This window comes from Vitis riparia, chromosome 8, assembly GCF_004353265.1.
Source record: "Vitis riparia cultivar Riparia Gloire de Montpellier isolate 1030 chromosome 8, EGFV_Vit.rip_1.0, whole genome shotgun sequence".
Taxonomy (NCBI): domain Eukaryota; kingdom Viridiplantae; phylum Streptophyta; class Magnoliopsida; order Vitales; family Vitaceae; genus Vitis; species Vitis riparia.
This window is the reverse complement of record NC_048438.1, coordinates 10659428-10685007: the sequence shown is the minus strand read 5'-3', so window position 1 is coordinate 10685007 and position 25580 is coordinate 10659428. Positions and strand designations below refer to the sequence as shown.

General features: G+C 29.7%; 1 protein-coding gene across 1 annotated transcript; it reads right to left on the bottom strand.

Annotated features, from left to right (window-relative positions):
• Positions 1-1157: 1157 nt before the first annotated feature.
• On the bottom strand, positions 1158-13013 carry LOC117921290. The gene is made up of 9 exons (XM_034839148.1): positions 12813-13013; positions 12643-12705; positions 12456-12511; positions 12072-12165; positions 11833-11893; positions 9487-9568; positions 8661-8716; positions 1748-1811; positions 1158-1567 (listed from the first exon to the last, which is right to left on the bottom strand). The coding sequence occupies exons 1-9, from the start codon at positions 12954-12956 to the stop codon at positions 1504-1506; spliced, it is 684 nt and encodes a 227-aa protein (XP_034695039.1). The 5' UTR covers positions 12957-13013; the 3' UTR covers positions 1158-1503.
• Between the last annotated feature and the right edge of the window lie 12567 nt (positions 13014-25580).

Genomic DNA, 25580 nt, shown 5'->3' with positions numbered 1-25580 from the left:
CGATGACGTGTGAGAGACAAAAATATTCTTTTATATCTTGAAATTAGTGTGAAGTCATGACAGGTAAGAAGTGAATATATATTGAAATATATTCTTTTAGACTATATTTGTTTGGTTTAGTTTTTTTTTTTTTTTTTTTCAACTTATTATTTTTATTTCCAAACACAACTATAAGACATGTATAAGGGGTATTATTATTTTTAATTAATATTATTAAGAGAAAATTATGTAAGAGGTGGTCAAATTTAATAGGGAATAAAAAATGTAGATTGTTTTAATTAAGTCTTATCACATGATGGAAATTTTTTTTTTTTTTAAAAGACTTGGAGTAAAATAATCATCTTGAATAATTTATTTATTTATTTTTAAGTAGATGATCATTTCAAATTTTAGACTATATTTGATTGATGGGATATGCTATGAAAATTTTCTTATGTTTAGTATATATATATATATATATATCATAAGTAATTTTTTTAAATCACAAATTTAATTTTTTACTCAAAATTTTTATTTTGAAAAACAAGTAATATTAAAAAGAATAAAAATACAAGAATTGATGAAAAAATAAATTTATAATATATAAGATATCCATATCCCATATCCTAAATTAAAATTAATATATTCTATATATAAGGGATATAAAAAAGAAATTGATAATATATCATTTTATTTATCTTATCTCATATTTAGTTAAACATATCATAAGATAAGTATTGGAGGAGTTTATCTTATTCCATGAAACACAGAATATGATATATTGTTCTTTTTCATCCTATCCTATGCTGTATATGGTCTAATAATAAGGTCTTAACCCTTCTAAGATGACGAATAGGGAAAAAGTTCTTCAAAGACAAGGATAAAATACTCTTTTTCAATTATTCATTTATATACTTCAAGTACACGACCTTTTAAAATTTTAAGTCTTATCAAATGGTGAAAAGGGAAAATGTTCTTCAAAGTCTTATGAAGTTCTACCTGCAGAGGGCAAATTCATGGTCGGGTTCATGAAGAAAGTGGATCATCACCTGTTAAGATGAAGATGAGTTTCTATAGATAGCCTGGCAACCAAACTGTGACTAGCAAAACACTGCGCAGAGCAAGGCGCCACTCTCTATTTTTTGACCTTTCCTCGGAGTAGGACAGACACTCAGCTGTGTGAAAAGTAAATCCCAGTTGCAAATATTGATTGAGGTATATTTTTAGTAAAGGTCACAAAAAGTTGCATAAACTTTTACCCGCAGCAGTTACAAAACATTTGCATTTAACTACTCTTTGATCGATCTCTAAGTCCAGAGCCCATGGGGAGTTCAATTTTAATCCCACTTGTACAGAAGTATTCCAGATGGCACAGATTGGTAGTGACGATAAACCTCCTCTCCAGCAGACAACAGTATTTGCAAGGTAGCCAACTTGTGTGTTATGGTATATATCTCTGAGGCCTCATGAAATTCTTTCAATCAATTTTGTGATAATGTTTTTTGATGCCTTTTGAGAGTTCCCTCATTCAACCTTTGCCACTCCTCCACCAGACATGCTGCCTTCTGCAACTGTCTCCCTCACAAACCTGGAAAGAAATACCAAATAGCCCTATGATCTCAAGAAAGAAGCTTATGAAAGAAAATAATGCCACCATACCATCTCTATTTGGCATTTTAGTAGTCCTGACTTCGTCCTTTAGTTCTAATTTCCATCATATACACAGAGTGAAGAACAACTATGACACATTAGAAGAAGAATACTTTACCTCGCCAGTTTGTCTCGGGATGATTGCAAAACATAGATAGACAGAATAACAGACATCACAAGCCCTGTCAGCATCCATAAGAAAAATTAGAAGAAACTAGGGAAAGAACTCTATTCTCTTGTAGTTTTCTAGTGAATTCTTTTATTGATTATGGACTCCATGAGTATGTGCATCTAAAATTCTCAAGAAACAGAAAGAGCTTTAATTAAAGTTAATTCCCCAGATAGAAGTTACGCAATTTGAGAACTTTTAAAAATTCATCGCCTATAGTCAGAAATGGGACAGTTTCATCTTTATTTCATTGATAAGATGAAGTTGCCTATATAATTAAATGGAGGATATGATGCTAGATGGAGCAAAAATTGTGAGAACTCTCCTAACCAAACCCAACTGGATAGGATTTGAACTTTGCTTTGTCAAGCCATACCCAGTCAATTGCATGGATTGCAGAAAGTCTTCTGGGCATGCAGGCATTCACCAAGTGTACAAAATGGGAAAAGAACTGAAACAGACTCCCTACCCTTTGTTAAGGGGAAACAAGCCCCTAATAACAAATTTTGTCAATCTGAAAAGTACTAGGTGTAGGACTGCTAGGTAATAAGGTTAATTTTCAATTTATGATTGCATTTGTATGTTTTTCTCTTCCTTCTTCTGAACCATTTGTTAATTTTGATAATAAGCAAATTCTAAAGCAACATAAAAACCAAAATGAATATCAACAATTTATATCGGATTCGGTGTAAGTAACATAATTTTAAAAGAAAATACACTTTTATAAAGAGTATAAGAGAACATTTACCATTAAATAATATATGATTAAAAAAGATCAAGTATATATCAATCATTGATATAAAAGAATAATTAAGTGTTTAAACAAATGAATAGAAACAAATAAAAATAACAAAGTAATTATAAATAAACATAGCATAACAATTAAATAAACATAAACAAGGTATATTATAGTAAATAACATAATTTTAAAAACAAAACATCATTATGAAGAATAATTTTAAAAGAGAATCATCATTATAAAGAGTATAATAGAATATTTCCCAAAACAAAGAATATAAAAAAAATAGCCAAATAAAAAAAATACAACTAAAGAATATCAAGTATTCATCAATCATTGATATAGAAGAATAATTAAATATTCTACTTAGTAATATTATTTAATTTTATTTTGACCTATAAAAAAAATTACTGAATTTCATTTCGAAAAAAGATATTATTTCTCATTTTCCTATAGTGTCTTTTCTTTATACACTATTTATTGAAATTAAGTTTTAAATAATCTAATAAATTTATTATGAAAGTTTGAATCTAAATATACAAAATATTAATATTTTTTACAGTAAAATATCATAAAAGTGGGTTTTTTTCATAGATTTCTTCATTCTAAAGAAATCCTGCTATGATATATTATTTTTATTTGTATTCTATGATTTATTATTTCTTATTAGATTGTTCCCTATTAAAAGATTCAACAATTCTTTATCGTTTTTCCTTTTTTCATATTTCTTTTTTATTAAAATCAAAATCGCATTTCATCATATAGCCTTTACTTTTAACTCTATTTTTTAAATTTTTTATCATTCACCATTTTTTTATTCATTTTATTTTCCACTTCAATTATTAAAATTAAATGTATAGTTAAAACTAATATTAAAATAAAATATTATTCATGGTTCTCTTTTAAATTTATTTCCTATAATTATCTATATTAACATTTAACTATTCTTGTTTAAATCAAAATAATTGTAGCCTTGTAGGTATTTGCAAATATCTAAACAAAGTACAATTATTTTATTTTATTTAATTTTTTTATTATTATTATAATTGAGGAAGTTTCCATAGCCAAGCCCTTAGGACTCTCCATAGGGACCCAAGCCTCGGGGTGTTGACCGCCTTCAACAACCAGTATCGGGTAAATTCACGGTATTATCAGTTATAGGATTCGAACCTAGGACCATGTGCCACTTATTGGGATTCAAACAAAGCACAATCTTTCAATCACAATATAAAATATCAAACAAAATAAAAGCGAAAATAACTAAGGAAAATAAAATTTTAATTGTTCACATCACAAATAGTCCTCTTTCCTACAAATTCTATACATATCAAGGTTCTAAATTAACTCAAATTAATAAATGTAGTTAAATTATGCATAAAAAAGAAATAAAAAAACCTAAGCAAAACCAAAAACTATGTGATTAGAACACATGAAGACATAGAAAGGTCAGAGGGGCATTATTTATTTTTGAATGAAGGGTGGAGTATGTGTTATGATGCATGGGTGTCATGTGTGAGAATGCATATCTATAGTTTAAAAAAATGGTGTTTAAATTAGAATTAAAAAAGGAACAAATCACCACAAATCAAACACCACCTAAATCCAATGACCCTCATCTCACCAACACTAATGGTAGCACCTCATCTTACCAAATCCAGCATTGACAAAATTTGTCTCCATCTCAATCTCTCTTTGGTTGATTTTGAAGACCAGAACTCTTGTCACCACCAAGGATGCTGTTTTGATGGGAGAAAGTATAATCCTACCTTCTACTCTAACTTGTTGTACTGACACTAGTAGTGACAATGGGGTTGACCAACACCCTTGCCCCACATTTACTCATCTGTGAGGATGATGTTGAAGTTGACACACTTCTGTTTGCTTCATTAATTCTCAATGCTCTATGTTTTTGGTAATGATAACATTATTTAGTAAAACAACCCATAATTTGATTATCAAAGATATAGAACATTGAAGATTGATGAAGTAAGCAAAAATACGTTAGCATCAACATCATCCTCATGGATGAGTGGATGTGGGGTAGGGGCAATGGTCACCCCATTGTCGCCACCAATATGAGTGTAGGAAGGTGAAGCAAAAGGTAGGAGTGGACTTTCTCCTAATAAAACAACATCCTTGGTGGTGCTATGAACTTTAGCACCTGAAACAAGAGTTGTGGTCTTTAGAATCAACCAGAAAGAAACTAAAATGGGGACCAATTCTATCAACATTAGATTTCTATGAGATGAGGTGGTACCATTAGTGTTGTTGGGGCGGGATGAGATGGGGGCCAATGGATTTAGGTGGTGATTGATTTGTAGGGATTTGTTCCTTTTTGAATTCTAATTCTAGGCACCATTTTTTTTAAACAACATATATGCATTTTTACACATGATGCCAATGCATTATAACACTTGTACTTCAATGTGACACATGTACTCCATGGTACTCCACCCTTTGTTAAAAAATAAATAATGCACCTTTGACCTTTTTACGTCTTCTTGTGCTTTGATCACAAGATTTGTTACCTTTTTTCATTCTAATTCTAGGCACCCTTTTTTTTAAACTTCATATATGTTTTTTTACACATGACATTGTTGCATCATAACACATGTACTTTAATGTGACATGTGTACTCCATGGTACTCCACCCTTTGTTAAAAAATAAATAATGCACCTTTGACCTTTTTACGTCTTCTTGTGCTTTGATCACAAGATTTGTTACCTTTTTTTATTCTAATTCTAAGCACCCTTTTTTTTAAACTTCATATATGTTTTTTTACACATGACGCTATTGCATCATAACACATGTACTTTAATGTGACATGTGTACTCCATGGTACTCCACCCTTTGTTAAAAAATAAATAATGCACCTTTGACCTTTTTACATCTTCTTGTGATTTGATCACAAGATTTGTTACCCTTTTTTATTCTAATTCTAGGCACCCTTTTTTTTAAACTTCATATATGTTTTTTTACACATGACGTTGTTGCATCATAACACATGTACTTTAATGTGAAATGTGTACTCCATGGTACTCCACCCTTTGTTAAAAAATAAATAATACACCTTTGGCCTTTTTACGTCTTTTTGTGCTTTGATCACACGGTTTGCAGTTCTGTCTAGATATTTTAATTTATATAATTTGACGGATAGAGGACTATTTGTGATGTGGACAATTGAAATTTTATCTCTCTTGGTTTTATTCATTTTTGTGTTGTTTGATACTTTAGGGATTGATAGACTATGCTTTGTATAGATATTTTTAAAAACCTACAATTATCACAACCATGTTTTTCTTTTTTCTTTTTAATTATTATTATTATTATTATTATTATTTTTGTGTTGTGTTCGGGTAATTATAAACCGTGTAGACTAAAAAACTGTTCCCGTCTTTTCAAAATTTGAATTTTTTGAGGTGTGTTTGGAGAGGTAGAACCATAGTAGAAAAAAGGGAAACCATAAACTATAATTGATAATTACATTTATTTTAGTAACAATAGTATATTTTTTAAAATAATTATATCACATGTTCAACAAACTAACTACAATTAGATAAAAGAAATTCAATTAATATCAAAATTTTAAGTTTACTTCTTAAATACAAATATCAACAATTGTAAAATATTTATCAAATAAATAAAAATTGAGATATAAACTTTTGCAAACCTAAACTCTCACCATGAGAGAATTTGCCAATTAAGAGACATAAATGAATTGAAAATGTGAAGTGAAAGTTTAATTTTTATAAGAAAGTAAAAACATAATTATGACATATCTTAAATAAGGAAAAGTTAAATATTAATAAGAATCAATATAGAAAATAAATTTAAAGGTAGAATTATTGAAAATTTTGAATAAAAACCAATGAAGGAATGCATATGAAATGAAAATAATGATATATAATAATGGCTTTAATGGTTACTTAAGCAAAACAATAATATTTTGTATAAGATTTATTAATTCATTATAAGACTTAATTTCAATAGCTAAAGTGCAAAGGGAAGAAATATTATAAGATAGGAACGACATTTTATTTGCTATAAATTTGACTATAATAATTGAACTAGAAAATAAAAGAAATAATAAACAAAATTGATAAATAACAAAAGTAAAAAAATAGGGAGAAGTTAAAAATAAAGGCAATACCATGAAATGGCATTGTGATTTTAACAAAAAGGAAATATGAAAAAAGGAAAAAACAATAAAGATTATTTTGATTTAAATTAGAAGAATTAAGTATCAATATAGATAATTGCATAACTTTAAAAGAGAATAATTGAATAACATTTTATTTTAATATTAGTTTAAACTATAAATTTAATTTTAATAATTGAAGTAGAAAGTAAAGGAAATAATAAAATAGTTGGTGAATAATAAAAAAATATGGAGGATTTAAAAATAAAGGGAATACGACAAAATCGAATGATGATTTTAATTAAAAAAAAAACATGAAAAGAAGGAAAAGAGGTAAAAATTATTTTCATTAAAATAAGAATAATTAAATGTTGATATAGATAATTAAAGGAAATGAATTAAAAAACAGAGAATTAGTGAATTTTTTTAATAGGGAATGATAAAAGAGTAAATATAATCTAACAAAAAATAATAAATCATAGGATATAAATGAATATAATTCATTGTATAAGGATTTCTTTGGTATGAAAAAATCTATGAAAAATGCCCACTTTTATGGTATTTTATTATAAAAAAATGTTTATATTTTGTACATTTAGAATTAAAATTTAATAATAAATTTATTAAATTATTGTAAAATTTAATTTCAATCAATAGGAGCATAAAGAAAGACATAATAAAAAAATGAGAATAATATCTTCTTTGGAATCAAATTAAATATTATTACTAATTATCCATTACAAGAGAAATATAAAACATATTTATTTGTTTAGAATATTTAATTGTTTTTCTATATCAATAATTGGTATATATTTTATTTTATTTGGTTATATTTTTACATTTGACTATTTTTCTATAATATTTATTTAGGTAAATGTTCTCTTATATTCTTTATAGCGATATTTTCTCTTTTAAAATTATGTTATTTACAACAATATACCTTGTTCATATTTATTTGATTATTTATTTGTGTTTATTTATAATTATTTTGTTATTTTATTTTTTTCTATTCATTTGTTTAGAAAATTTGATTATTATTTTGTATTAATGATTAATAAATATTTGATTTTCTTTAATTGTATGTGTTATGTTTCATCATTTTCTATAATATTTTTTCTGGTAAATGTTCTTTTATACTTTATATAAAAATGTAATCTCTTTTAAATTTATGTCACAACAATATAACTTGATATTTATTTTGATTTTTATATTGTTTTAGGATTTGTTTATCATCAAAACAAACAATATGGAACCAAATTGTTTAAAGAAGAGGGAAGAAAAAAGCATAAAAATGCAACCATAAATTGAAAAATAACTTTATTACTTCACAGTCCTGTGGACCACACCTAGTTATTGTAAATAGGTCAATAAATCAGGACAAAGAAAGAGTCCCAACAAATTGCATTGTTACTTTTTTGCCCTTGTTTACCCTTTTTTATGTTAGTGCCAGAAGATGTTTTGCTTTTTTACATAGGAGCAATGGTATTATTGTAAATATGTCAACAGATCAGGACAAAGAAACAGTCACAAAAAATTGTCATGGCTTTTATTATAGACTAGATATTTAAGAGTTCAAGCCAACCAGACATTTACAACAAACTGAAGGCAGAAAAAACTGTATAACACATAGAAATGGATGTTAATGGTGATTAGACAAATTTATGTTTAATGTGGTACCATGCAATTTATGAAGAAAGTCTCCTAAACCAAGAATGAAAAAATCAATATCATAGCAAGAAAGCATAATCTCCACAGGTAATCAAGACACTGGTTTTAGTTACTGCAACAATTAGTATTGAAAGGAATTGTTTTAATTGTGTGATAGCATTTTATTTTTTAAAACACGTTAATGCAGCTAATAATCAATTTTGGTGACTGAAAAAAAGTATAAACATTACTGTATATATGTATATATTTTTTTTGATAGGTATAAACATTACTATATATAAGACATCAGCCATCATCATTGAGCAGAAATTTTCACCTGATCCAAATAGAACGTAAAACCCAGAAGTCACATCTATCTCTGATTGCTCTTCCCTGTCATATGCAAGAACATAGACTCAACTACAGTGTTAATGTGTAAAGGCACTGGGAAAATAAATTTCTAAGACATCATATGCACATTACAGAATATGTGCAAAGCCCTATAAGTGGAATATCCTTTTGGGTTATTCTGTCCTTAACAGATCTGGTGCAGCTTTTTACTTCCAAGGCTTTACCTAAAATGATGTTTCAAAACACTTCCCTAATGCATACAAAATTAAAAATCCAAGAGAAAAGAAGTGAGCAACTGTAATTTCGTTGTACTTTTTCATTCATATTTGAGTAAATTGAAAAGAAAAATTGGATAAAAGCGCATCAGAAAATTTTTCACATATCAAAACATGTAGATCATCACTAAGAAGCTTCTCAGGATGGTTATCCAGGTTGTTGAACAATTGGAAGGCTTCATGTTCATGATAAATTACCATTAAATTGGACTGGTTCAGTACACATGGATGAAACTTATAAAATATTCCTTCTAGCTCAACATGAACCCAGAAGGTTGTACAACTTAATCCCCCCCCCCCCCCCCCCCCACCACATGCACACAACACTAATACTAACAGAATGATCCACAACACCATATTACTGAAGCATAACTAGATAATTCTCAGTGAATGAGTTTTTGCTTAATTTCATCAAGAAAAAATAATTTTGATCCCAATGCATGTAACTAAAAGAGGAAACAAAAAGAAAATAAATAAAATAAAAATAAAAATAAAAATGTAGGAGGAAAGAAATAAATGAAATGCTATAACACAAACCATGTATATCTGACAAGCACATGTTTTGGCCAATGTTCTGGATTCCAAAACTGTGTACGAATATTTGGGTGAATCTCAACATCTGCACAAGCAAAGATATGTAAAAACTGTGATCAAACCCAATGAGGACTAGTAAATGAACTCACACAAATTACTTGAAACACTTCTTGCATCCTGCTAGATACTATTATTAACAGTATTTGTTAAGATTGTGGATAGGTGGTTCACACAACACAGCTATGTATCCAAAAACAAAAACTTCCATATATTGTCACTTTATCTGATTATTTCTCAAAGAATAAAAAATCAGAAAGGAGAAAATAAAGAAACAATAAGCAGAGTGACCATATGTTGTGCACATACTACATTGAAGAAGCATAAGGACCACTTTACAAGAGCTTGTATATTATTGAATTAAATTCACTATCATGTTTCTTTACAATCTTCCCTCAAAATAAAATATGAAGACTAAGGTGGTATTTGTTTTCTGACTGAATAAAAAAAGTTAAAATATTCGGTTTTTCCTATTCAACTAAAAATAACTTGTTGATATCAACCAACATAATTAAAGTGAACTTATTATCAATAGGTTCAATTTAGTTATGTTTATTGATATTAACATGTTATTTTTAGTTGAATGGAAAAAGCTAAAATATTTAGCTTTTTCTATTCAGCCAAAAAACAAACACCACCTAACTCTTTTCTTTTTCTTTTTTTCATGTTTAATGTATTTAAGGTTATCAACTCTTTTGAGGCTCTTGTTCATACATGTTGTTCTTCACCAAGCCATGACTGCATCTAAGAAGATAAGCATATAAAATGGACATGACAGTAAGTAGGCTTTTGTTCTCATGAGTTTGCAACATCCCTAGACAAATTGAGATAATCATTCCCCTTCCTTGATTCATCAAATCCTAACTTTTAAGATATACATTTCACCCCTTGCTAAATAATCTTCCAATTTATCTACAATGTTTACCCTGTCTAAATTTGAACTCGTTAAAAGATCAAGATTATTCAAACCTATGTAATATCTCCATGTCCTCTAACAAGTCTATTACTTCTCTTCGAAATCACAAAAAATCCATCTATTGTGAACCTTCAATTTAAACATGACAAAACTCAACCTACTACTGAATTTGAAAGCCTCCCTATCCTCTAACCAGCATTCCATCTGCCTGTAATGATCCAATTAAGACAAGTCACCTGATAAAGAAAGTCAACAAAACAAATACACATTGCAGTCTTTCACCAAAACAAAGATAGGGGAATGAAAATCAACATGACATGTCCCTTGAGTCAACATTTTGAGGCACCAAAGCATGAGGCATAGCAACCTAAAGCAAGCCCTTCCAAAGTTTGATTGGGGGAATTGGAGCCCTCGCTACTGGATCAAGACTGCATGACAACCAGATTTTGTCACCTGTTGCCATGCAGTCTTATGTTGAAATGCCCACCCTGGAGATCAATAGGGATGACCGAATTTCTTGGCTTGGGTGTTGAAATAAGGAGCTTATCTCACCAAAACATGCCTCCCTCATGCAGGGGTTGTGGCTTCTTACTTGGTCTATCATATGTGAGCAAGGAGCCTCATTGTCCTTGGGGTTATCATGGTTGGGCTCAACCTATACACCCCTCAAAGCCACCAGAGTTACCCAGCTAGGCCCATAGAACTTACACGTATTAGACATGCAACACTTGCATTTAGGGGCTACCCATTGCCAACAAGTATGGTGATCATAGTTGAATGGGCTACAGCTGCTCCATGTGAAAAACCTCTATATAAGCCCCAAAGAGGCAAATCTGGATTACATCTTGATTCTAATTATAGACAATATGTTCACTAGAATTGGACATTGCTGCAAGTATCATTCACCTCTTTCTCTAGTTGCCCCTACTCTCCACACAAGAAACGAAACCAACATGTATATATATATATATATATATATATGAGCTGTTCAATTATGTAAAACTACACTGAATGACTACAAGATGAAGGGCTCAAGTGTTTCAAGTTTAAAGACTATTAGGTGCTGAAGTGGGGGGTGGGGTAGGTTGTGTATCAGTGATTTAACAGAAAAATTGGTTGCATAATTAGTAACTAGAATCTGTTTAGCTGGCACCCAAGGTCAGCTAGGGCTAGCATAAGCCAATCAAACACTAGAAATAGACAAACAAAGACATGATATCACTTTAAACTTTGAAGCGACTGATAATATGATACTTTCAATATTGTGATACCAACACTTTGCAACTTTAATAGAAAACCACAAGTATTTGAATAGAAGGGAAATGAAAGAAGTTAATTCGAAAGAGGCAGAAGTCAATTAGAATAATATCACATACAATGGTGAGGCATATCCACAACTTTTGCAACGACACCGTGTAAATCATTCCCTGAGTACCTCTGCATAACAATGAAGTGGCCAGAAATTCCACAAAATGTGATGATTAAATTCATAATAAAAGTTATAAAATTATCATATTCTGTGTTTTCATTAAGCAGAAATTTCTTCACAGTCACTATCCGTATTCAAAAAATGAAACAGTATGAAAGCAGATTATCTTAGTGATCCAATGCTTACCAAATGCACATCAATCATTGGAACCTCAGAACTCTTCCGATTTATCAGAAGAAGCCATGGAATCAGAAATTTTTCTCTTCCAACTTGAAATGAACTGTAGAAGAACAATTTCTAATCATCAACTGAGTCATAGGCAACCTGAGAAGTAACAATACATATAGAAGACCAAGAATTTTCAAAGAACACCATTGGGGTTGGGAACTCCAACTAGCATCCAGATATATTTGTTAAATCCAATTTTTAAAAACAAAATAATATGCCAACCCAACTTTGAGTCATACCAATTTGGACTTCATTCTTATTTTAAAACTAGAACAACCAATTCCCAGTAGAACTCCTCAAACAAGAGGAAGAAAACATAAATTCACACAGAAATTCCCTTACATTTTGTACGGATCAGCACCAGTATAACCGGTTGGCTTCTGTATAGGAATCAACACCTATATAGTAAAGAACCAAAAATACATAAATAGATAATAAAAATGGCGTAGAAATGAAAAACATGAGATGTACGGTAGCAACAACAACAAAGAAACAAAAGCCCTAATTGACAGATTCAAGAGAACGGTACCTCGCGATTTACAGCAAAAATTGGGCAGTGTTTACCCACCACGTCGTGCCAAACAGTCCTCGACTGAACAACAGTAGATCAAAAAATCAATGACCGCATGAGTCAATAAACAGATATTGAAAATGTAAACACCTAGACAGAGAGATTGAAAGGGATTTTGGAGAACACACCGAATGATATTGACCCATCTTGCTCATTGGGACGATGTCTCCTGGCCTGTAAGCACTAGAAAACAGAGGCAGTGACAGAAACAGGAGCACCCATATCGATTCCATTGTTCTTTCATTCATGGCGATTCCACAATTTCTTGCCATCGCCGTTGCGATTCTGCTAAATTTTGGCTTCGCCAGGACTAGATCCTTCGATCAGCTGAACTGTGAAGAAAGGAGACTGGGCCTGCAAAGTGTAGCCCATGGACCGACTGGCCTTATTGATTACTGGCCCAGATCCTTACAACATCCATATTATTCAAATTTGAACAAATAGAATCTCAAAATTAACAAAATAAAGTATTAAAATGACATTCCTTTTAAACCCACCTTTTACAAGTATTTTATATTAATAAAATAATAAAATTAACAAAATAAAGTATGAAAATATATAGCATTTTAATTTTGCATTTATAATTTATAAGTGTGGATAGTTGTTTTATTAACTCTACTAGTCATTAGCAAGTGCATAGATGAATGAAAGAAGTTACAACCTAGATATAGATCTCAGAGGTGTCAAATAGCTCTACTACTTACAAAGTACTAGGATGTACATTTTTTTCAGAGTACTTTGTTAGGTTTAACCATTTTGTAACTATCATATAAACATATCAATATTTAAAGGAGACATTTGTATAAAGCAATCACCCGTTATTGCCTCAACTAAAAATAGGAAGTGAGCAGATATGAAAATGATATTTTGTTACAAGCATACTGTATAGCTATAAATATAAGAAATCATGAAAGAATAAGGGACTTTTTGGCTAACTCAAGTTTGGAGTTCTTATGTTTTGGCATCATCTATGGGAAGCAAAGATTCAAAAAATGTCCGAAGAGTAGAAGTAGTTGGGAAGGTTAGAAAAAGGGGACTGGGTGTTGGATAAGGACCCATTCCAAAGGTTGTAGGAGTGCATGGAGTAGCCGCAATCACAATTTGAGCTTCATATGCATTCTTTAATACAACATAATAAGATGCTAACTAAAAATAATAAATTTAAGAGCCAAGTTGATATCAAGGAGCTCTTTATCCCCATTGACCATTTCAATGCCACAAAACTATGAAGAGATCCCATCAAGAAGACTCTTCCTCATTCTCTTGAATAAGAGAAATACATGTGCCATGAAACTATTTGGTCTTTTGAAGATAACAGTGTCTTAGAGATGCAACTTAAAGACTTAAAAATGCGAGTTGATTCCATGAGGAGGAGAAATGCCTACCAATTAGTAAGCAATATCATTCACATTCTTACCATCAAGTCGTTTCATTGCATATTTTGGAAGTGGAAGTACTCTTTGGGTTCATGTTCCCCAAGTCATTGATGGTAGAGGGGAACTATTGATCATTTGATGTACTTATGACAAGGCAATAATGCATTATTATATAAGGTTTTTCCATCAAGCTTGTAAGGGTCTGCCTTGATGTGGCTTCATAACTTGCTTAATGGAACTATAACTTCTTTTATTGACATGTACACAAAATTCGTATCACAACTTAAATGATATTCTCAACAACAAAGAATCATAGGCTCCTACTTTAACATTCAAAGGGTTGATCGAGAAGGGTTGATTACCTACATTTGATTTATTATAGCACTATTGGTTTAGGTAGAGGCTTGTGAAGATTCAACTACTTGAATAGTGTTTATAATAGGGCTTCCCATTAACTCTTATTAGTACAAGTCCTACATAAGAAAAAGCTTACCACTATGGAAGAATTTTTCACATAGGCCTACAAGTATACAAGTTTGGAAGAAAATATGTTAGCTACAACCAATAACTCTAAAAGTAAAAAAAAACAACTTGATAGATAAGATCCGTATCACCTTGAAGTTGATGGAAGATTTTGGAAATTATCAATTGATGGTTCAACTACTAAAAACGCTTAAAGTTAGAATAGCCTTACAAAGCCTTGATGGAGTCATCTTGAAAAAAGTTGTTAAACTTAGGTGGATTACTTCTAATAATGAACTAAATATGAGGCTTTATCTTGGGATTAGAGATGACATGGTCTATGAGTGCATTGCTTATAGATCTAAAGTGACCCATAACTAGTTATTTAACAAGTTTGTGAGGACTTTGAAGTTAAGGATGATAACAACAAGATGTAGTTATTGAAAAGATCTTAACTCAACTGTGTCGCACATTGGGAGGAAGTCAAAAATAAGTAATAGATGATAATGATGTGTGTGTATATATATATATATATATATATATATATATATATATATATATATATACATTCCCGATTAATAAGTACCCTAATAGGCGAGATATTTACTAACCAATGGTTTAAGCATCAAAAGCTACTGAATGAGGGTGATAACAAAAAGATGTATTTGTGGGAAACAAATGTAAAACAAGTGAGCCTTTATGTCCTTGTAATGCACCAAGGTAGATGTGAAAATCAGGAAGTGTTAGATATGTGGATTCATTATTGACTATTGCACTCTCATTGCATAAATCTTTTGTCGTAAGATAACTATTATTCTTTGTTGTCCTAAATACTAAGCCTAAATGATATAGCTGGCTAAGAAAAATTAGAGAAAGAGTTACTACAAATTTTGTATTACTCCGAATATCATCCTCAAGGATTGACCTATAAAAATTGTCAAACTAGTTTAAAAGATTGCTTTTTATCCAATTCTTTAAACTGAGAACATGTGAAAACTAATTTAAATAAATTTGGGTTTACTGAAATAAAACTAATTAAATTGTGAGAATTATTAATTTCTAATTCAAATGATTTAAAATTGGGTGTTTCGCAATTCAACTTTGGCTATAGGGCCTCAAGCGACATGAGAGTATTTATTTTAGTTAGTCTTGAGGTATTCAACATGTATGGTCAAATGAAATCAACTTAAGTTCTATAACTTAGGATTGTATATATATATCCTAACTTTTAATCTTTTATTCCATTTTGAAATACTTATTAGATAAATGGATATGGAATCTGGGTTTGGCTTTAGGATTTAGGCTTATAGCACTCTATTTACCTTAGAGTAGATAACAATGACTCAAATAACTAAGGATCAAGAATTACAAAAAAATTCTAATGTTGAAGAATGGGCAATTGCACCATTCCCTAATGCAAATTAACATTAAAGGGTATTTTGTTTTTGAGGATAATGCATTAACCTTTCATTTAATCTATTATTAGTTTGATTTTACCTATTGTTTGCCTAAGACTCTAGACCTAGGTTTTTAATCTTCACAACCTAATATGACTTTTTTTTTACTTTCATGGGTGTGTTGTCACTCACACAATCCATTAACAAAGAAGAAATAACCATTCTTGAAAATTGAAGAGATCAAAAACAATATTTAGATTATTAATAATGAAGAAGAAAAACAACCCAAGATCCTTCACTACCTTCTTCTCTATAAAACAATTTCAAGAGCTCATCGATAAAACCAAAAAATTGAGTTTTTATATTTTTGTAAAAACCCAACATGTGACATGTTCCTATTGACCACTTATTTCCTAAAACCATTTACAAAGAAATAAAAATGAATATAGTTATAATTTCCAAATGTTTGGGGCCCACATTGAGTTGGAGAAATGCCAAAATGCTCAACTCTTAAAGGATTTGTATCTGATGTTGAATTGGAATAATGGACCATGTTGAAATTAATTTTGACCATTATTTTAACATGAAAAGTTATAGATTTTGACATGCATTTTGACATTAACTTACCAAGTCGAAATTCATTTCAATAGAAAAGTTTTTCAAATTTATTGGTTATGAAATTTCAATATGAAGTCGAAATGATTTTGACTTGTCATCCTACTTCTGCATTGCTTGGTTCAACTAGTTGTAACTTCTTTCTTTTAGCTCTGATTCACAAATAGTTTGAAGGTTTGATTCATGAATTGATATGTGGCATGCTCTAAAATGATCTCGAGAATTCTCTAAGATTCAATTAAATGTAAGAATTTGCTTCATTTAATCTTCAACTATCTTGCAACTTTTCTCAAATTCCCCTTAAACTTGTTTGATCGCATCTTCATCTTATCCAAACACCTTCATATGCTCCATTGCTCAAAATTCATGTTCATGACTTGTCCTTTTTGGCTCTACTTGGTTCTCATCATGTTTCTCAAGTTTGGAGTCTCCTTTTTAAGAATATTCAATTCCCTTATTGCCATGACTAAAAATCGTTCTAACAACTTGCATTTCACCCTTGGAACCTAAGATTTAGCTCAATATATAGGTTAGATCCAAGGCTAGGGTCCTAACTATAATCTGAGTTAAATAGGGAAATTAAGCCTTTATAATGAATAATTTACTTCATATGTGTCCTTGGAACACATTTTGGTTTGAATCACAATACAAAAAGTGTCAAAAATCTATTAACAAGTGGTTCCATCAAAGAAACCATATGTGTGGACTTGCAATTTTCACTTGTGTCCTTACTTGATGGCAAGACTTGTTTTTGTTGTAAGAAACTAAGTTTTGAAAAGTTGGAATCATCATTTATTTTATTTATTTTTAAAAAAGAAAATAAAATAAGAAAGAAAACTATGTGTGACTTTTTGTTTGAAAAAAAGACAAATCTACAAATTAGAAATGAATTCAACAGTTAGGTTACCTATAAAAAGGTATGATAATAAGCCATAATACCATTCTAAGCCTAAATAAATATGGTCTCTATGCAGCAAATGGAGAGAAATTTGGTGTTAATTATTTAATTAATGGATATGATCTAAATAACATATCATGATGAGTTATTAAGAAAGAGAATAAAGTGTCTTTGAATTACATGATTTTATTTGTATTAATGAGATCCAATTTAACAACTATTTTAAGAATTTGAATTTTATCTACATGAATAAAATTAAACCCAAATTATAAAATGTTACAAAATTGATTAATAACACAAATTCTTGTTTTAAAAAAATTATACAAAGATCAATGAATATCAAATAAATAAATAGATAATGAAGTAAAAATGAAATAATAAAATAATAAAAAATAATGATAATAAAATTATGATTTTACACATTCACAATGATATTTTTTTTTTGATTAATTGTACACAAATAAAAAGTTCATAAAACATATTTTTTGTTTTATTAATTTTAATATACATGATATTAGTCAATCCAACCTAATTTATTTAAAAAATAAATTTATGAAATAAAATTATTTTTTAATAATAAATAAAAAAATTAATATATCCAAAATCTAATTTAATCTCCACGAGCTTACAAAATTTATTCACAAAATAATTTTTTTTATTACAACACATTCATAACAGAATTCAAGAGGGCTTATGTACATAAATAAATTGATTTTCTATTGAATGATTTCAATTTATTTTATTTACAAAAGAAAGTTTTATTTTATTAAAAATATATTTTATTTACTTTTGATTTAGAGAAAATGCTTTAAAATATTTTATTTATAAGCAAATAATTTGTATTTGCTTTTATTAGAAAAGGAATGATATGGTACAGTGCCGATTGAAGGAAAATATTCCAATTTGGCTTACAAGAAAATAATTTGTACAATTTTTATTTAAAGAAAATGATTTTTATGATGGAGATATCTTATTTCTATTTTTATATACAAGAGAAAGACTTTCACAATTTTCATTTAAAATACAATTTTTTCGTGATAATCAATTTTTATATACAAAAAAGTAATCAACTTACGATCTTATGATTGAAAGTATTATATTCGAAAAAAATAATTCTTTTATACGTTAATTCAAGAGAAAAAAAATTACCTAGGAGATCATTTTACTATTTAAATAACCCAACTTGATTAAAAAAAAATGGTTTTGATTATTCACAATGTTTTACAATTTGTTTTAACATAAAATATTTATAAAGATAGGACCATTTACAAATATAATATATTTACTAAAATGAATTTATTTCTTGAGAAAAATGCAATTTTAGGAAACATCAATAATCACAAAATAAAAAACTTATCAAAATTATTTCATTCAAACAATGTTATTAAAAATATTATCATTATTATTAGTTATACATATTTATTCACATTATTTCCTTATTTTGTCATCACTTAAAAATCTTTTGGCCTAAAGCCTAACCATAGAACATGACAATGTACAAACTTAATATCAGACATAAAGACAGCTAGAACACTATATGCTACACAAAATAATATAATATCATACATGAAGTCTTATACCCTATTCTCTCAATGCCTTCCTAAATAGTTATTACCTTATAGTGGATCAACAAGACTCAACCTCAATTACAAAGAAAATGATATTCTACGGAAGCCGATTTGTGCCAAATACAGGCATGGGTAATTTAATTAGAGACAACATGAGTAAATGAGAGCATCACCCACTTGAATCGAACCCAAGAATTCCATTAATGCAAAGAGAACATCCAACCAAACACCATATATTACATGCAAAATTAACATGAAATAAAAACATAATATTGCACACGAAGGAGAGTGAACTATATATTCTTACAAGATTAATTTCTTTAAAGGATGATTTTATGAGTTTATTCATATTAATGTTTAGCAATGAGACCATCCATGCAATCTTACAAAATTAATTAAAAAAAAAAAGAATTTTTCTTAATGTAAATAGACAACAAGTAAACAAATTTATCAATAAAATCAAATAACAATATTCTGATTTAAAATATATGGTACAAGAAATTGTTGTCTAATTTATACAAGCCCAATCTCATTTATACAAATTAAACCATATGACTCATCACACTTTCCGATTTAATTACAATACAAAAACAAAGTTAAATAAAAAAATAAAAAAAATAAAAAAAATAAAAAAATGTTATACCTTTCTTAACATCCGCTTAATTCTTTTATCTAAAAAATCCTCATTTCTCCTTGTTCTTCTTTCTAGTTCCCCCATTTTTTTTTAATTTTTTTTTTCAAGTCTTACTTCATCTTAAATATCTTTAAACCCCCCAATCTAAGCAAAAAAAAAAAAAAACACACACACACACACACACAAAATCAATGAAAATAGGGATAATTGTGTTTTGGACCTAATTGGGCCTAAAATTAAGCTTTGGTCCATATTAGTTCACCATTTAAGCCCAATACATAGAGAAAGTGTGAAAATTGAGAAGAAGGATATGAATTTTTTATCTTTTCAAAAATGACCTTTATTGACTATGAAAAAAAAGAGTAGAAAAACATTCATTTAAATTTTATTCCTTTCGTAAACCTCAATAAAATTTAATTTAATTTAGTGATTTGGAAAAAAATACACCATTTTCCAAAAAAATAAAAATAAATTATTATTATTATTATTATTTAAAAATTAAACATCTTGGAAAATATATATATATTTAAAATTATGTATGTAAAAAATAACTAAAAATATGTCAAAATTATTTTTTTAAAATGATATATTTTTAGAATATATTTAAAAAAAATTACTTTTCTAAAAATAATAAATTTTCAAAATAATTATTAAAAAAATTAAGATAAAAAAATTTATCAAACATTATGATAGAAAATACTTTAAATAGTTTTGAAGGGTAAATTGATTTCTTCACATTTTATATCATTCTCATCAATTATGTAACTTTTTTGTACAAAATCTTAATTTTTGGGCCCAACTGGGTCCAAAACACAATTTTCCCATGAAAATATAATAGAATAGAATAAAATAAAATGATTGAGGAATCCATTCCTTTTTCCATATACCTTCCTTTTTCATTCTTGGCTTGATGCTCGTCATATTCCTAAGAAAAAACAATGAAAGGAAACTAGCCTTTATACACAATGAAAGCAAGCCAAAGCAATTAACTTGCATATTTGAGCCCCAAACCAATAAATCATAGGCCTAGGTAAACATTGAACCCAAGTTAAAATAATTAGATCCTCATCAGTAATAACATATCAAAGACCACAAGCCCAAATAAGAAAAATCATTGGCCCTAACAAACATAAACAAAACCTATAACCCACCATTTATTAATAAACACCAAAACAAAGCCCATAAACAAACCTAAACCCAAAAAACATTACTTTGAAGAGCAAAACACCTTACCTCATATTTGTTTTGAGACCCAAATGCAAAACAAAAGCCTACCATAATGGTAATAGAGGTGAGACCATTGATGATGTGATGACATGGATAACACAAGTGGTGATGGATCTAGAGGATGCTCTTATTGAGAAGGTGTTAGGATGATGATGATGTGGTAGTGGATTTGAAGTTGCGATAAAAGTGAAGTGGTAAATAATGGTCCTACCATGAGTGGTGGCATGTTGCCATGAGATATAAGAGAGTGGTGTGTGGAGAAGAATGACATGGGTATAGAGATGAAAGAGGTGGAGTGGTGGTGGTAGGTAGTGTTGGCGGTTGCCATTGTCGAAGACGGTAATTGCACTATGAAGGGATGATGTGAATGGAGGAACAAGATGAAGGAGAAAAGAGAAAAAAAATAGAAAAAAAGAAAGAAATAGAAAGTGTGTGTGAGAGAGAGGAACATGGTAAAAAGAGAATGTGAGATGACGTTGATTGGGATGTAGCATTGACAGTGAGACTGGAGACAATAAAAAATGTGGGTACAATAAAAAATGTGGGTAACATCAACGACAATCATGGTGTTGTGGAGACAATGGAGCATGAGTAAGAGAAGAAATGAAAAGAAATGAGAAAGAGAATAAACTTAAAAAAGTAAAGAAAAATGGAAAAAGGGAGAGAAAGAGAGAAAAAAAAAGTGTTTGGATGAAGATAAAATAAGGGAAAATGAAAAAATAAAAGATCGAGAAAGAATGTGTCCATAGTTGTGGGAGTAAAAAGTCTAGAGAAGGTAAGATAAATAAACCTATATCTATCTCCTCACTAAAAATAATGGGTTGGGCCTAGAGAAATAAAATTGATTAAAAATTTAAATGGAATGAGCCAATAACCAAATACCAAATATGGCTTAAAATTGTAAATAGAAAGGGTCCTATAACCAATTTTGAGGTCTACAATGGGACACTTAATCAATAAATTCTTTATTTATGAGAGTGTTGTGTTACATAAAGTAGGTTCTCACCACTTCAAAAATGTAATAGCTTGTGCACAACAAGCAAGTAATTAGCATATCTTTACAATAGTTTCATAAGTTTTAACAATATGACTATTAGTTATTGAGTAAATTTATAATAGTTTTACATGTTTTCATTATATATGAATCGCAGGAATGTGCATAGATACTTTGTTTCCATATGAATTCAATGATAAATCCTTGTATATGGAGCATAAAGATATGAAATCTTATATGAACATGCAAAGAGCACATACAATAATTTTAATGGGTGGATATGGTTGATAAAATTAGGTATAATTAATTGCATGACATATTCAAAATGCATTATTGTCTTCCTCAAATCTATGGATGCATAAAACAATATCAAGGACCACAAATACATATATAATTTGTTGAAGTATGTTACGAATGAGTAAACAAATTATTAGGATAGAATCCTTAAAGGCATGATATGATGTAACAATAAATGGTTTTCATTAATATTTATATTATGGTTCTGGTTTCACATTTACTATCTTTTTTATGCATTATCTATGTTGAGTATTTAAGCATGTATCACTTTCATTGTCATGACTTGGGTGCATTAAGAGTTGCACGGAAGATCCAAGTCATTGATTCCTTACAAGTAGATAAGTTGTTCACAACTGGTTTATGGACTTAGGTAATCCAATTGAGGTTATAGTGCACTACCTTCTAATTAAAATGATGACTTGTCTTGCTCATCATGATGAGTTTCCTATAGTGAGTACTAGTATGTATGGTTACATATTGAATAAGGCCTATGGTAAGTCATGGCATTGATTATTAGGTGTTCTTGACTTTGCCAAGCTTCGATGTTGCATAAACTCTCAACCTTGAGAGAATATTGAGTTAGTGTTGAGGTCTTTAGTGGCTTTGACATATAGGTGAGACTTTTAGGTGATCATATATTCCATATGGATTGGGTCATGAATTGATCAAGGCAGGTGGCAATAAGTATTCTCAAGAAAGACACCATGATATTTTATGGGTTTGAGATAATGTGTCCCTTTAGGGGATCCTAAGGACATGTGATCATAACATCTATGTTCCTAATAATTCTTTAAGTGAAATTTGACATATGCCTTTATAAAGTTAGAGTATGTTAATTGATCACATAATAGAAGAATATGAGACTTGATGATTATAGAAGTAATCTTGAGAAGTTGATAACATTTACCTCATTAGATTACGAACTCCGGTTCATGAGAAGTTTACATATAATCGTCAGTAGGTCATGGATATGAGTTTTCTATCTCGATATAATATTATAAGATATTGGAGTATAGTTAACTCTTTGTAGTGGGACATTGAGTCAACTTCAAAATTGAATTCTAAGGTTATGGTGATTCTCATTCGAGCTCATATTCCTAGGTGACACATTATTTAAGGGATATTTAGGTTCTTTATTCATATGTGTGCATAAGAGTGTTTTACTAAATATTTAAGATTGCATAAGAGTTTATGAATGGTTTTTCTGGATTAGCTAATTAATTAATTGGAGCTCAATAGGGCTAACCAATTAATTAGGACCTAGTGGGCTAGATCAAGTGAACCAAGCCTAAGATGGGCTTAAGTCACTTAAGCACACAAGTAAATCTATATAAACCCCCTTAAGGGTTTATGACTTATAGATTTTTGATCATTAAGTCTTCTAGAGAGAAGTGTTGGGATTGAGCCTTAGAAAGCATGACATGATGTAATAAATAGAGATTCATTTATAAATTTATTTATTTATGTTTATTAGTGTCCCATTTATTATCTCTTTTACTTTAATTATTTATTTGAGTATGCAAATCTCACATCACTTGCATTTTACATGACTCAGATGCAATAGGAGTTGCACAAAAGATCCAAGTCATGGGTGCTTTGCAGAGTGATGAATTGTCCATAGTTGGTTTATAGATTTGGGCAATCTATTTGAGACTATAGTGTACTACCTCCTAATTGGAGGGATAACTTATCTTAACCGTCATGATGGTTTTCCCATGGTGAGTGTACTAGTTTATGTGATGTACACTGGATAAAACCTACGGTGAATCATAACATAAGCTTATCGATTGTTATGATATACCAAGCTATTATATTACATGTACTTTCAACCTTGAGGGGATATTGATCTTATGCCAAAGTCAATTTGAGGTTCTAACCTACGAGTAAAACCCTAAGATGGTAGTATATTCCTACATATTGGGTCACTATTAATGGAGGTCGGTGACAATAGATATTTTTAATAGAGACACCATGATATATCATGAGATTGAGATAATGTGTCTTTTTAAGTGATTCAAAAACCATGTGATTTGAAAGATTATGATCATAACATTTCCTTTAGTGAAAATTTGATACATGTTAATTGATTACATAATAAGTGAGATTTCTAATTCAATGATTAGAAAGGTAATCTTGATAAGTGATAATACTACCTTGTTAGATTACAAACACCAGTTTATGGAAAGTTTGAATGTAGTAGATAGTAGGACACGAATATGAGTTTCATCTTGTTGTTAGTTACGTAAGATATAAAAGTGTAGTTGATTCTCTTTTGTGGAATGTTAAATCAACTTTAGAATTGGATTATGGGGGAGTCAATACTCCTATGGTCCTAGTGGTCCCTGCTCTGAGCTCATATACCATGATGACATGGTTTATAAGGGTTGGACTAGCTCTAGGTTCACTCTTGTGCATAAAGGTGTTTTGGTAATTATGCAAGGTTGCACATGGAATGGTGAACAAGTTCTTTGAATTGGGCTAATTGATTAATTAGATGACCCTATGTAGTTAATTAATTAATTATGACCTGTTTTGAGCTAGATTAAGTGACTCAAACCTTGGTGGGCTTAAGTTACTTAAGCCCAATAGGGAAACCTTATAAATATACCTTTAGGGGGTTAAGGTTTCTACAACTTTTGGTGTAAGAGCCATTTTCCACCTTCAAAAAGAGAGCCTAAGATTTTTCTTATTCAAAGCCCACACTTTGGATTGCCAAGATCGTGATTCGAGTCATTGAGTAGAAGATCTTAAGTATAGAGACCCCCAGACTCTTCAAGTTTCATTTTTACCACGTGGAATTGATTTGGTAATTTCCAAATCGAAGATAAAGTTTTCAAATGCCTTTAATCTAGATCCCAAAATGTTAAAAATCCTATTTTTTTTTCTTCAATTGCATAGGATCTATAGGCCTAGTGTAGTTAACATGTACCTATTCAATCCAGGGTATGGGAACGAAGAAATCTAGGTTCCCGTTCCATCCTACAAAGAGAATTCTACCATAATCACATGCCAGGATCTAATAAAGAGAGCTATTAGGTGGAAGATTCCTAGGTTTTTTAGATTTGCATCACCATCTTCATCAATTATAATTGATATGAAAATATCCAAATCATAGGCATTATTTTCTAAGCACCTAGCTCTAAGATTCATGATTTAAATATTTTTTGTTGCTTGGATATCCCTAGGATAATAGTAGCATGCACCTTAATAATCTAGGGTTTGGAATGAAGCAATCTTGATATTCCGACATAAATATAGTCCAACTTGTCATGGATAATGAGTCAACATTCATGAAGATTGGAAAGTTGTTGATGAAGAAGTACAATTTATATGGGACCCCAAGTAGAACACACTACATTCACTTAATGTTTGAAGACATCAGTAAATGGCCTAGTGTTATAGAGGTGATAAGCGAGGTTTAAAAGATA

Bases quoted from the DNA above. Each gene is read 5' to 3' on its own strand.
- LOC117921290 (XM_034839148.1), bottom strand. From the start codon at position 12,956: ATGGCAAGAAATTGTGGAATCGCCATGAATGAAAGAACAATGGAATCG. The intron at 12,166-12,455 runs GTAAGGGAATTT...GTTCTTCTACAG, and splicing joins GGTGCTGATCCGTACAAAAT to TTCATTTCAAGTTGGAAGAG. The intron at 11,894-12,071 runs GTAAGCATTGGA...ATTGTTATGCAG, and splicing joins CAATGATTGATGTGCATTTG to AGGTACTCAGGGAATGATTT.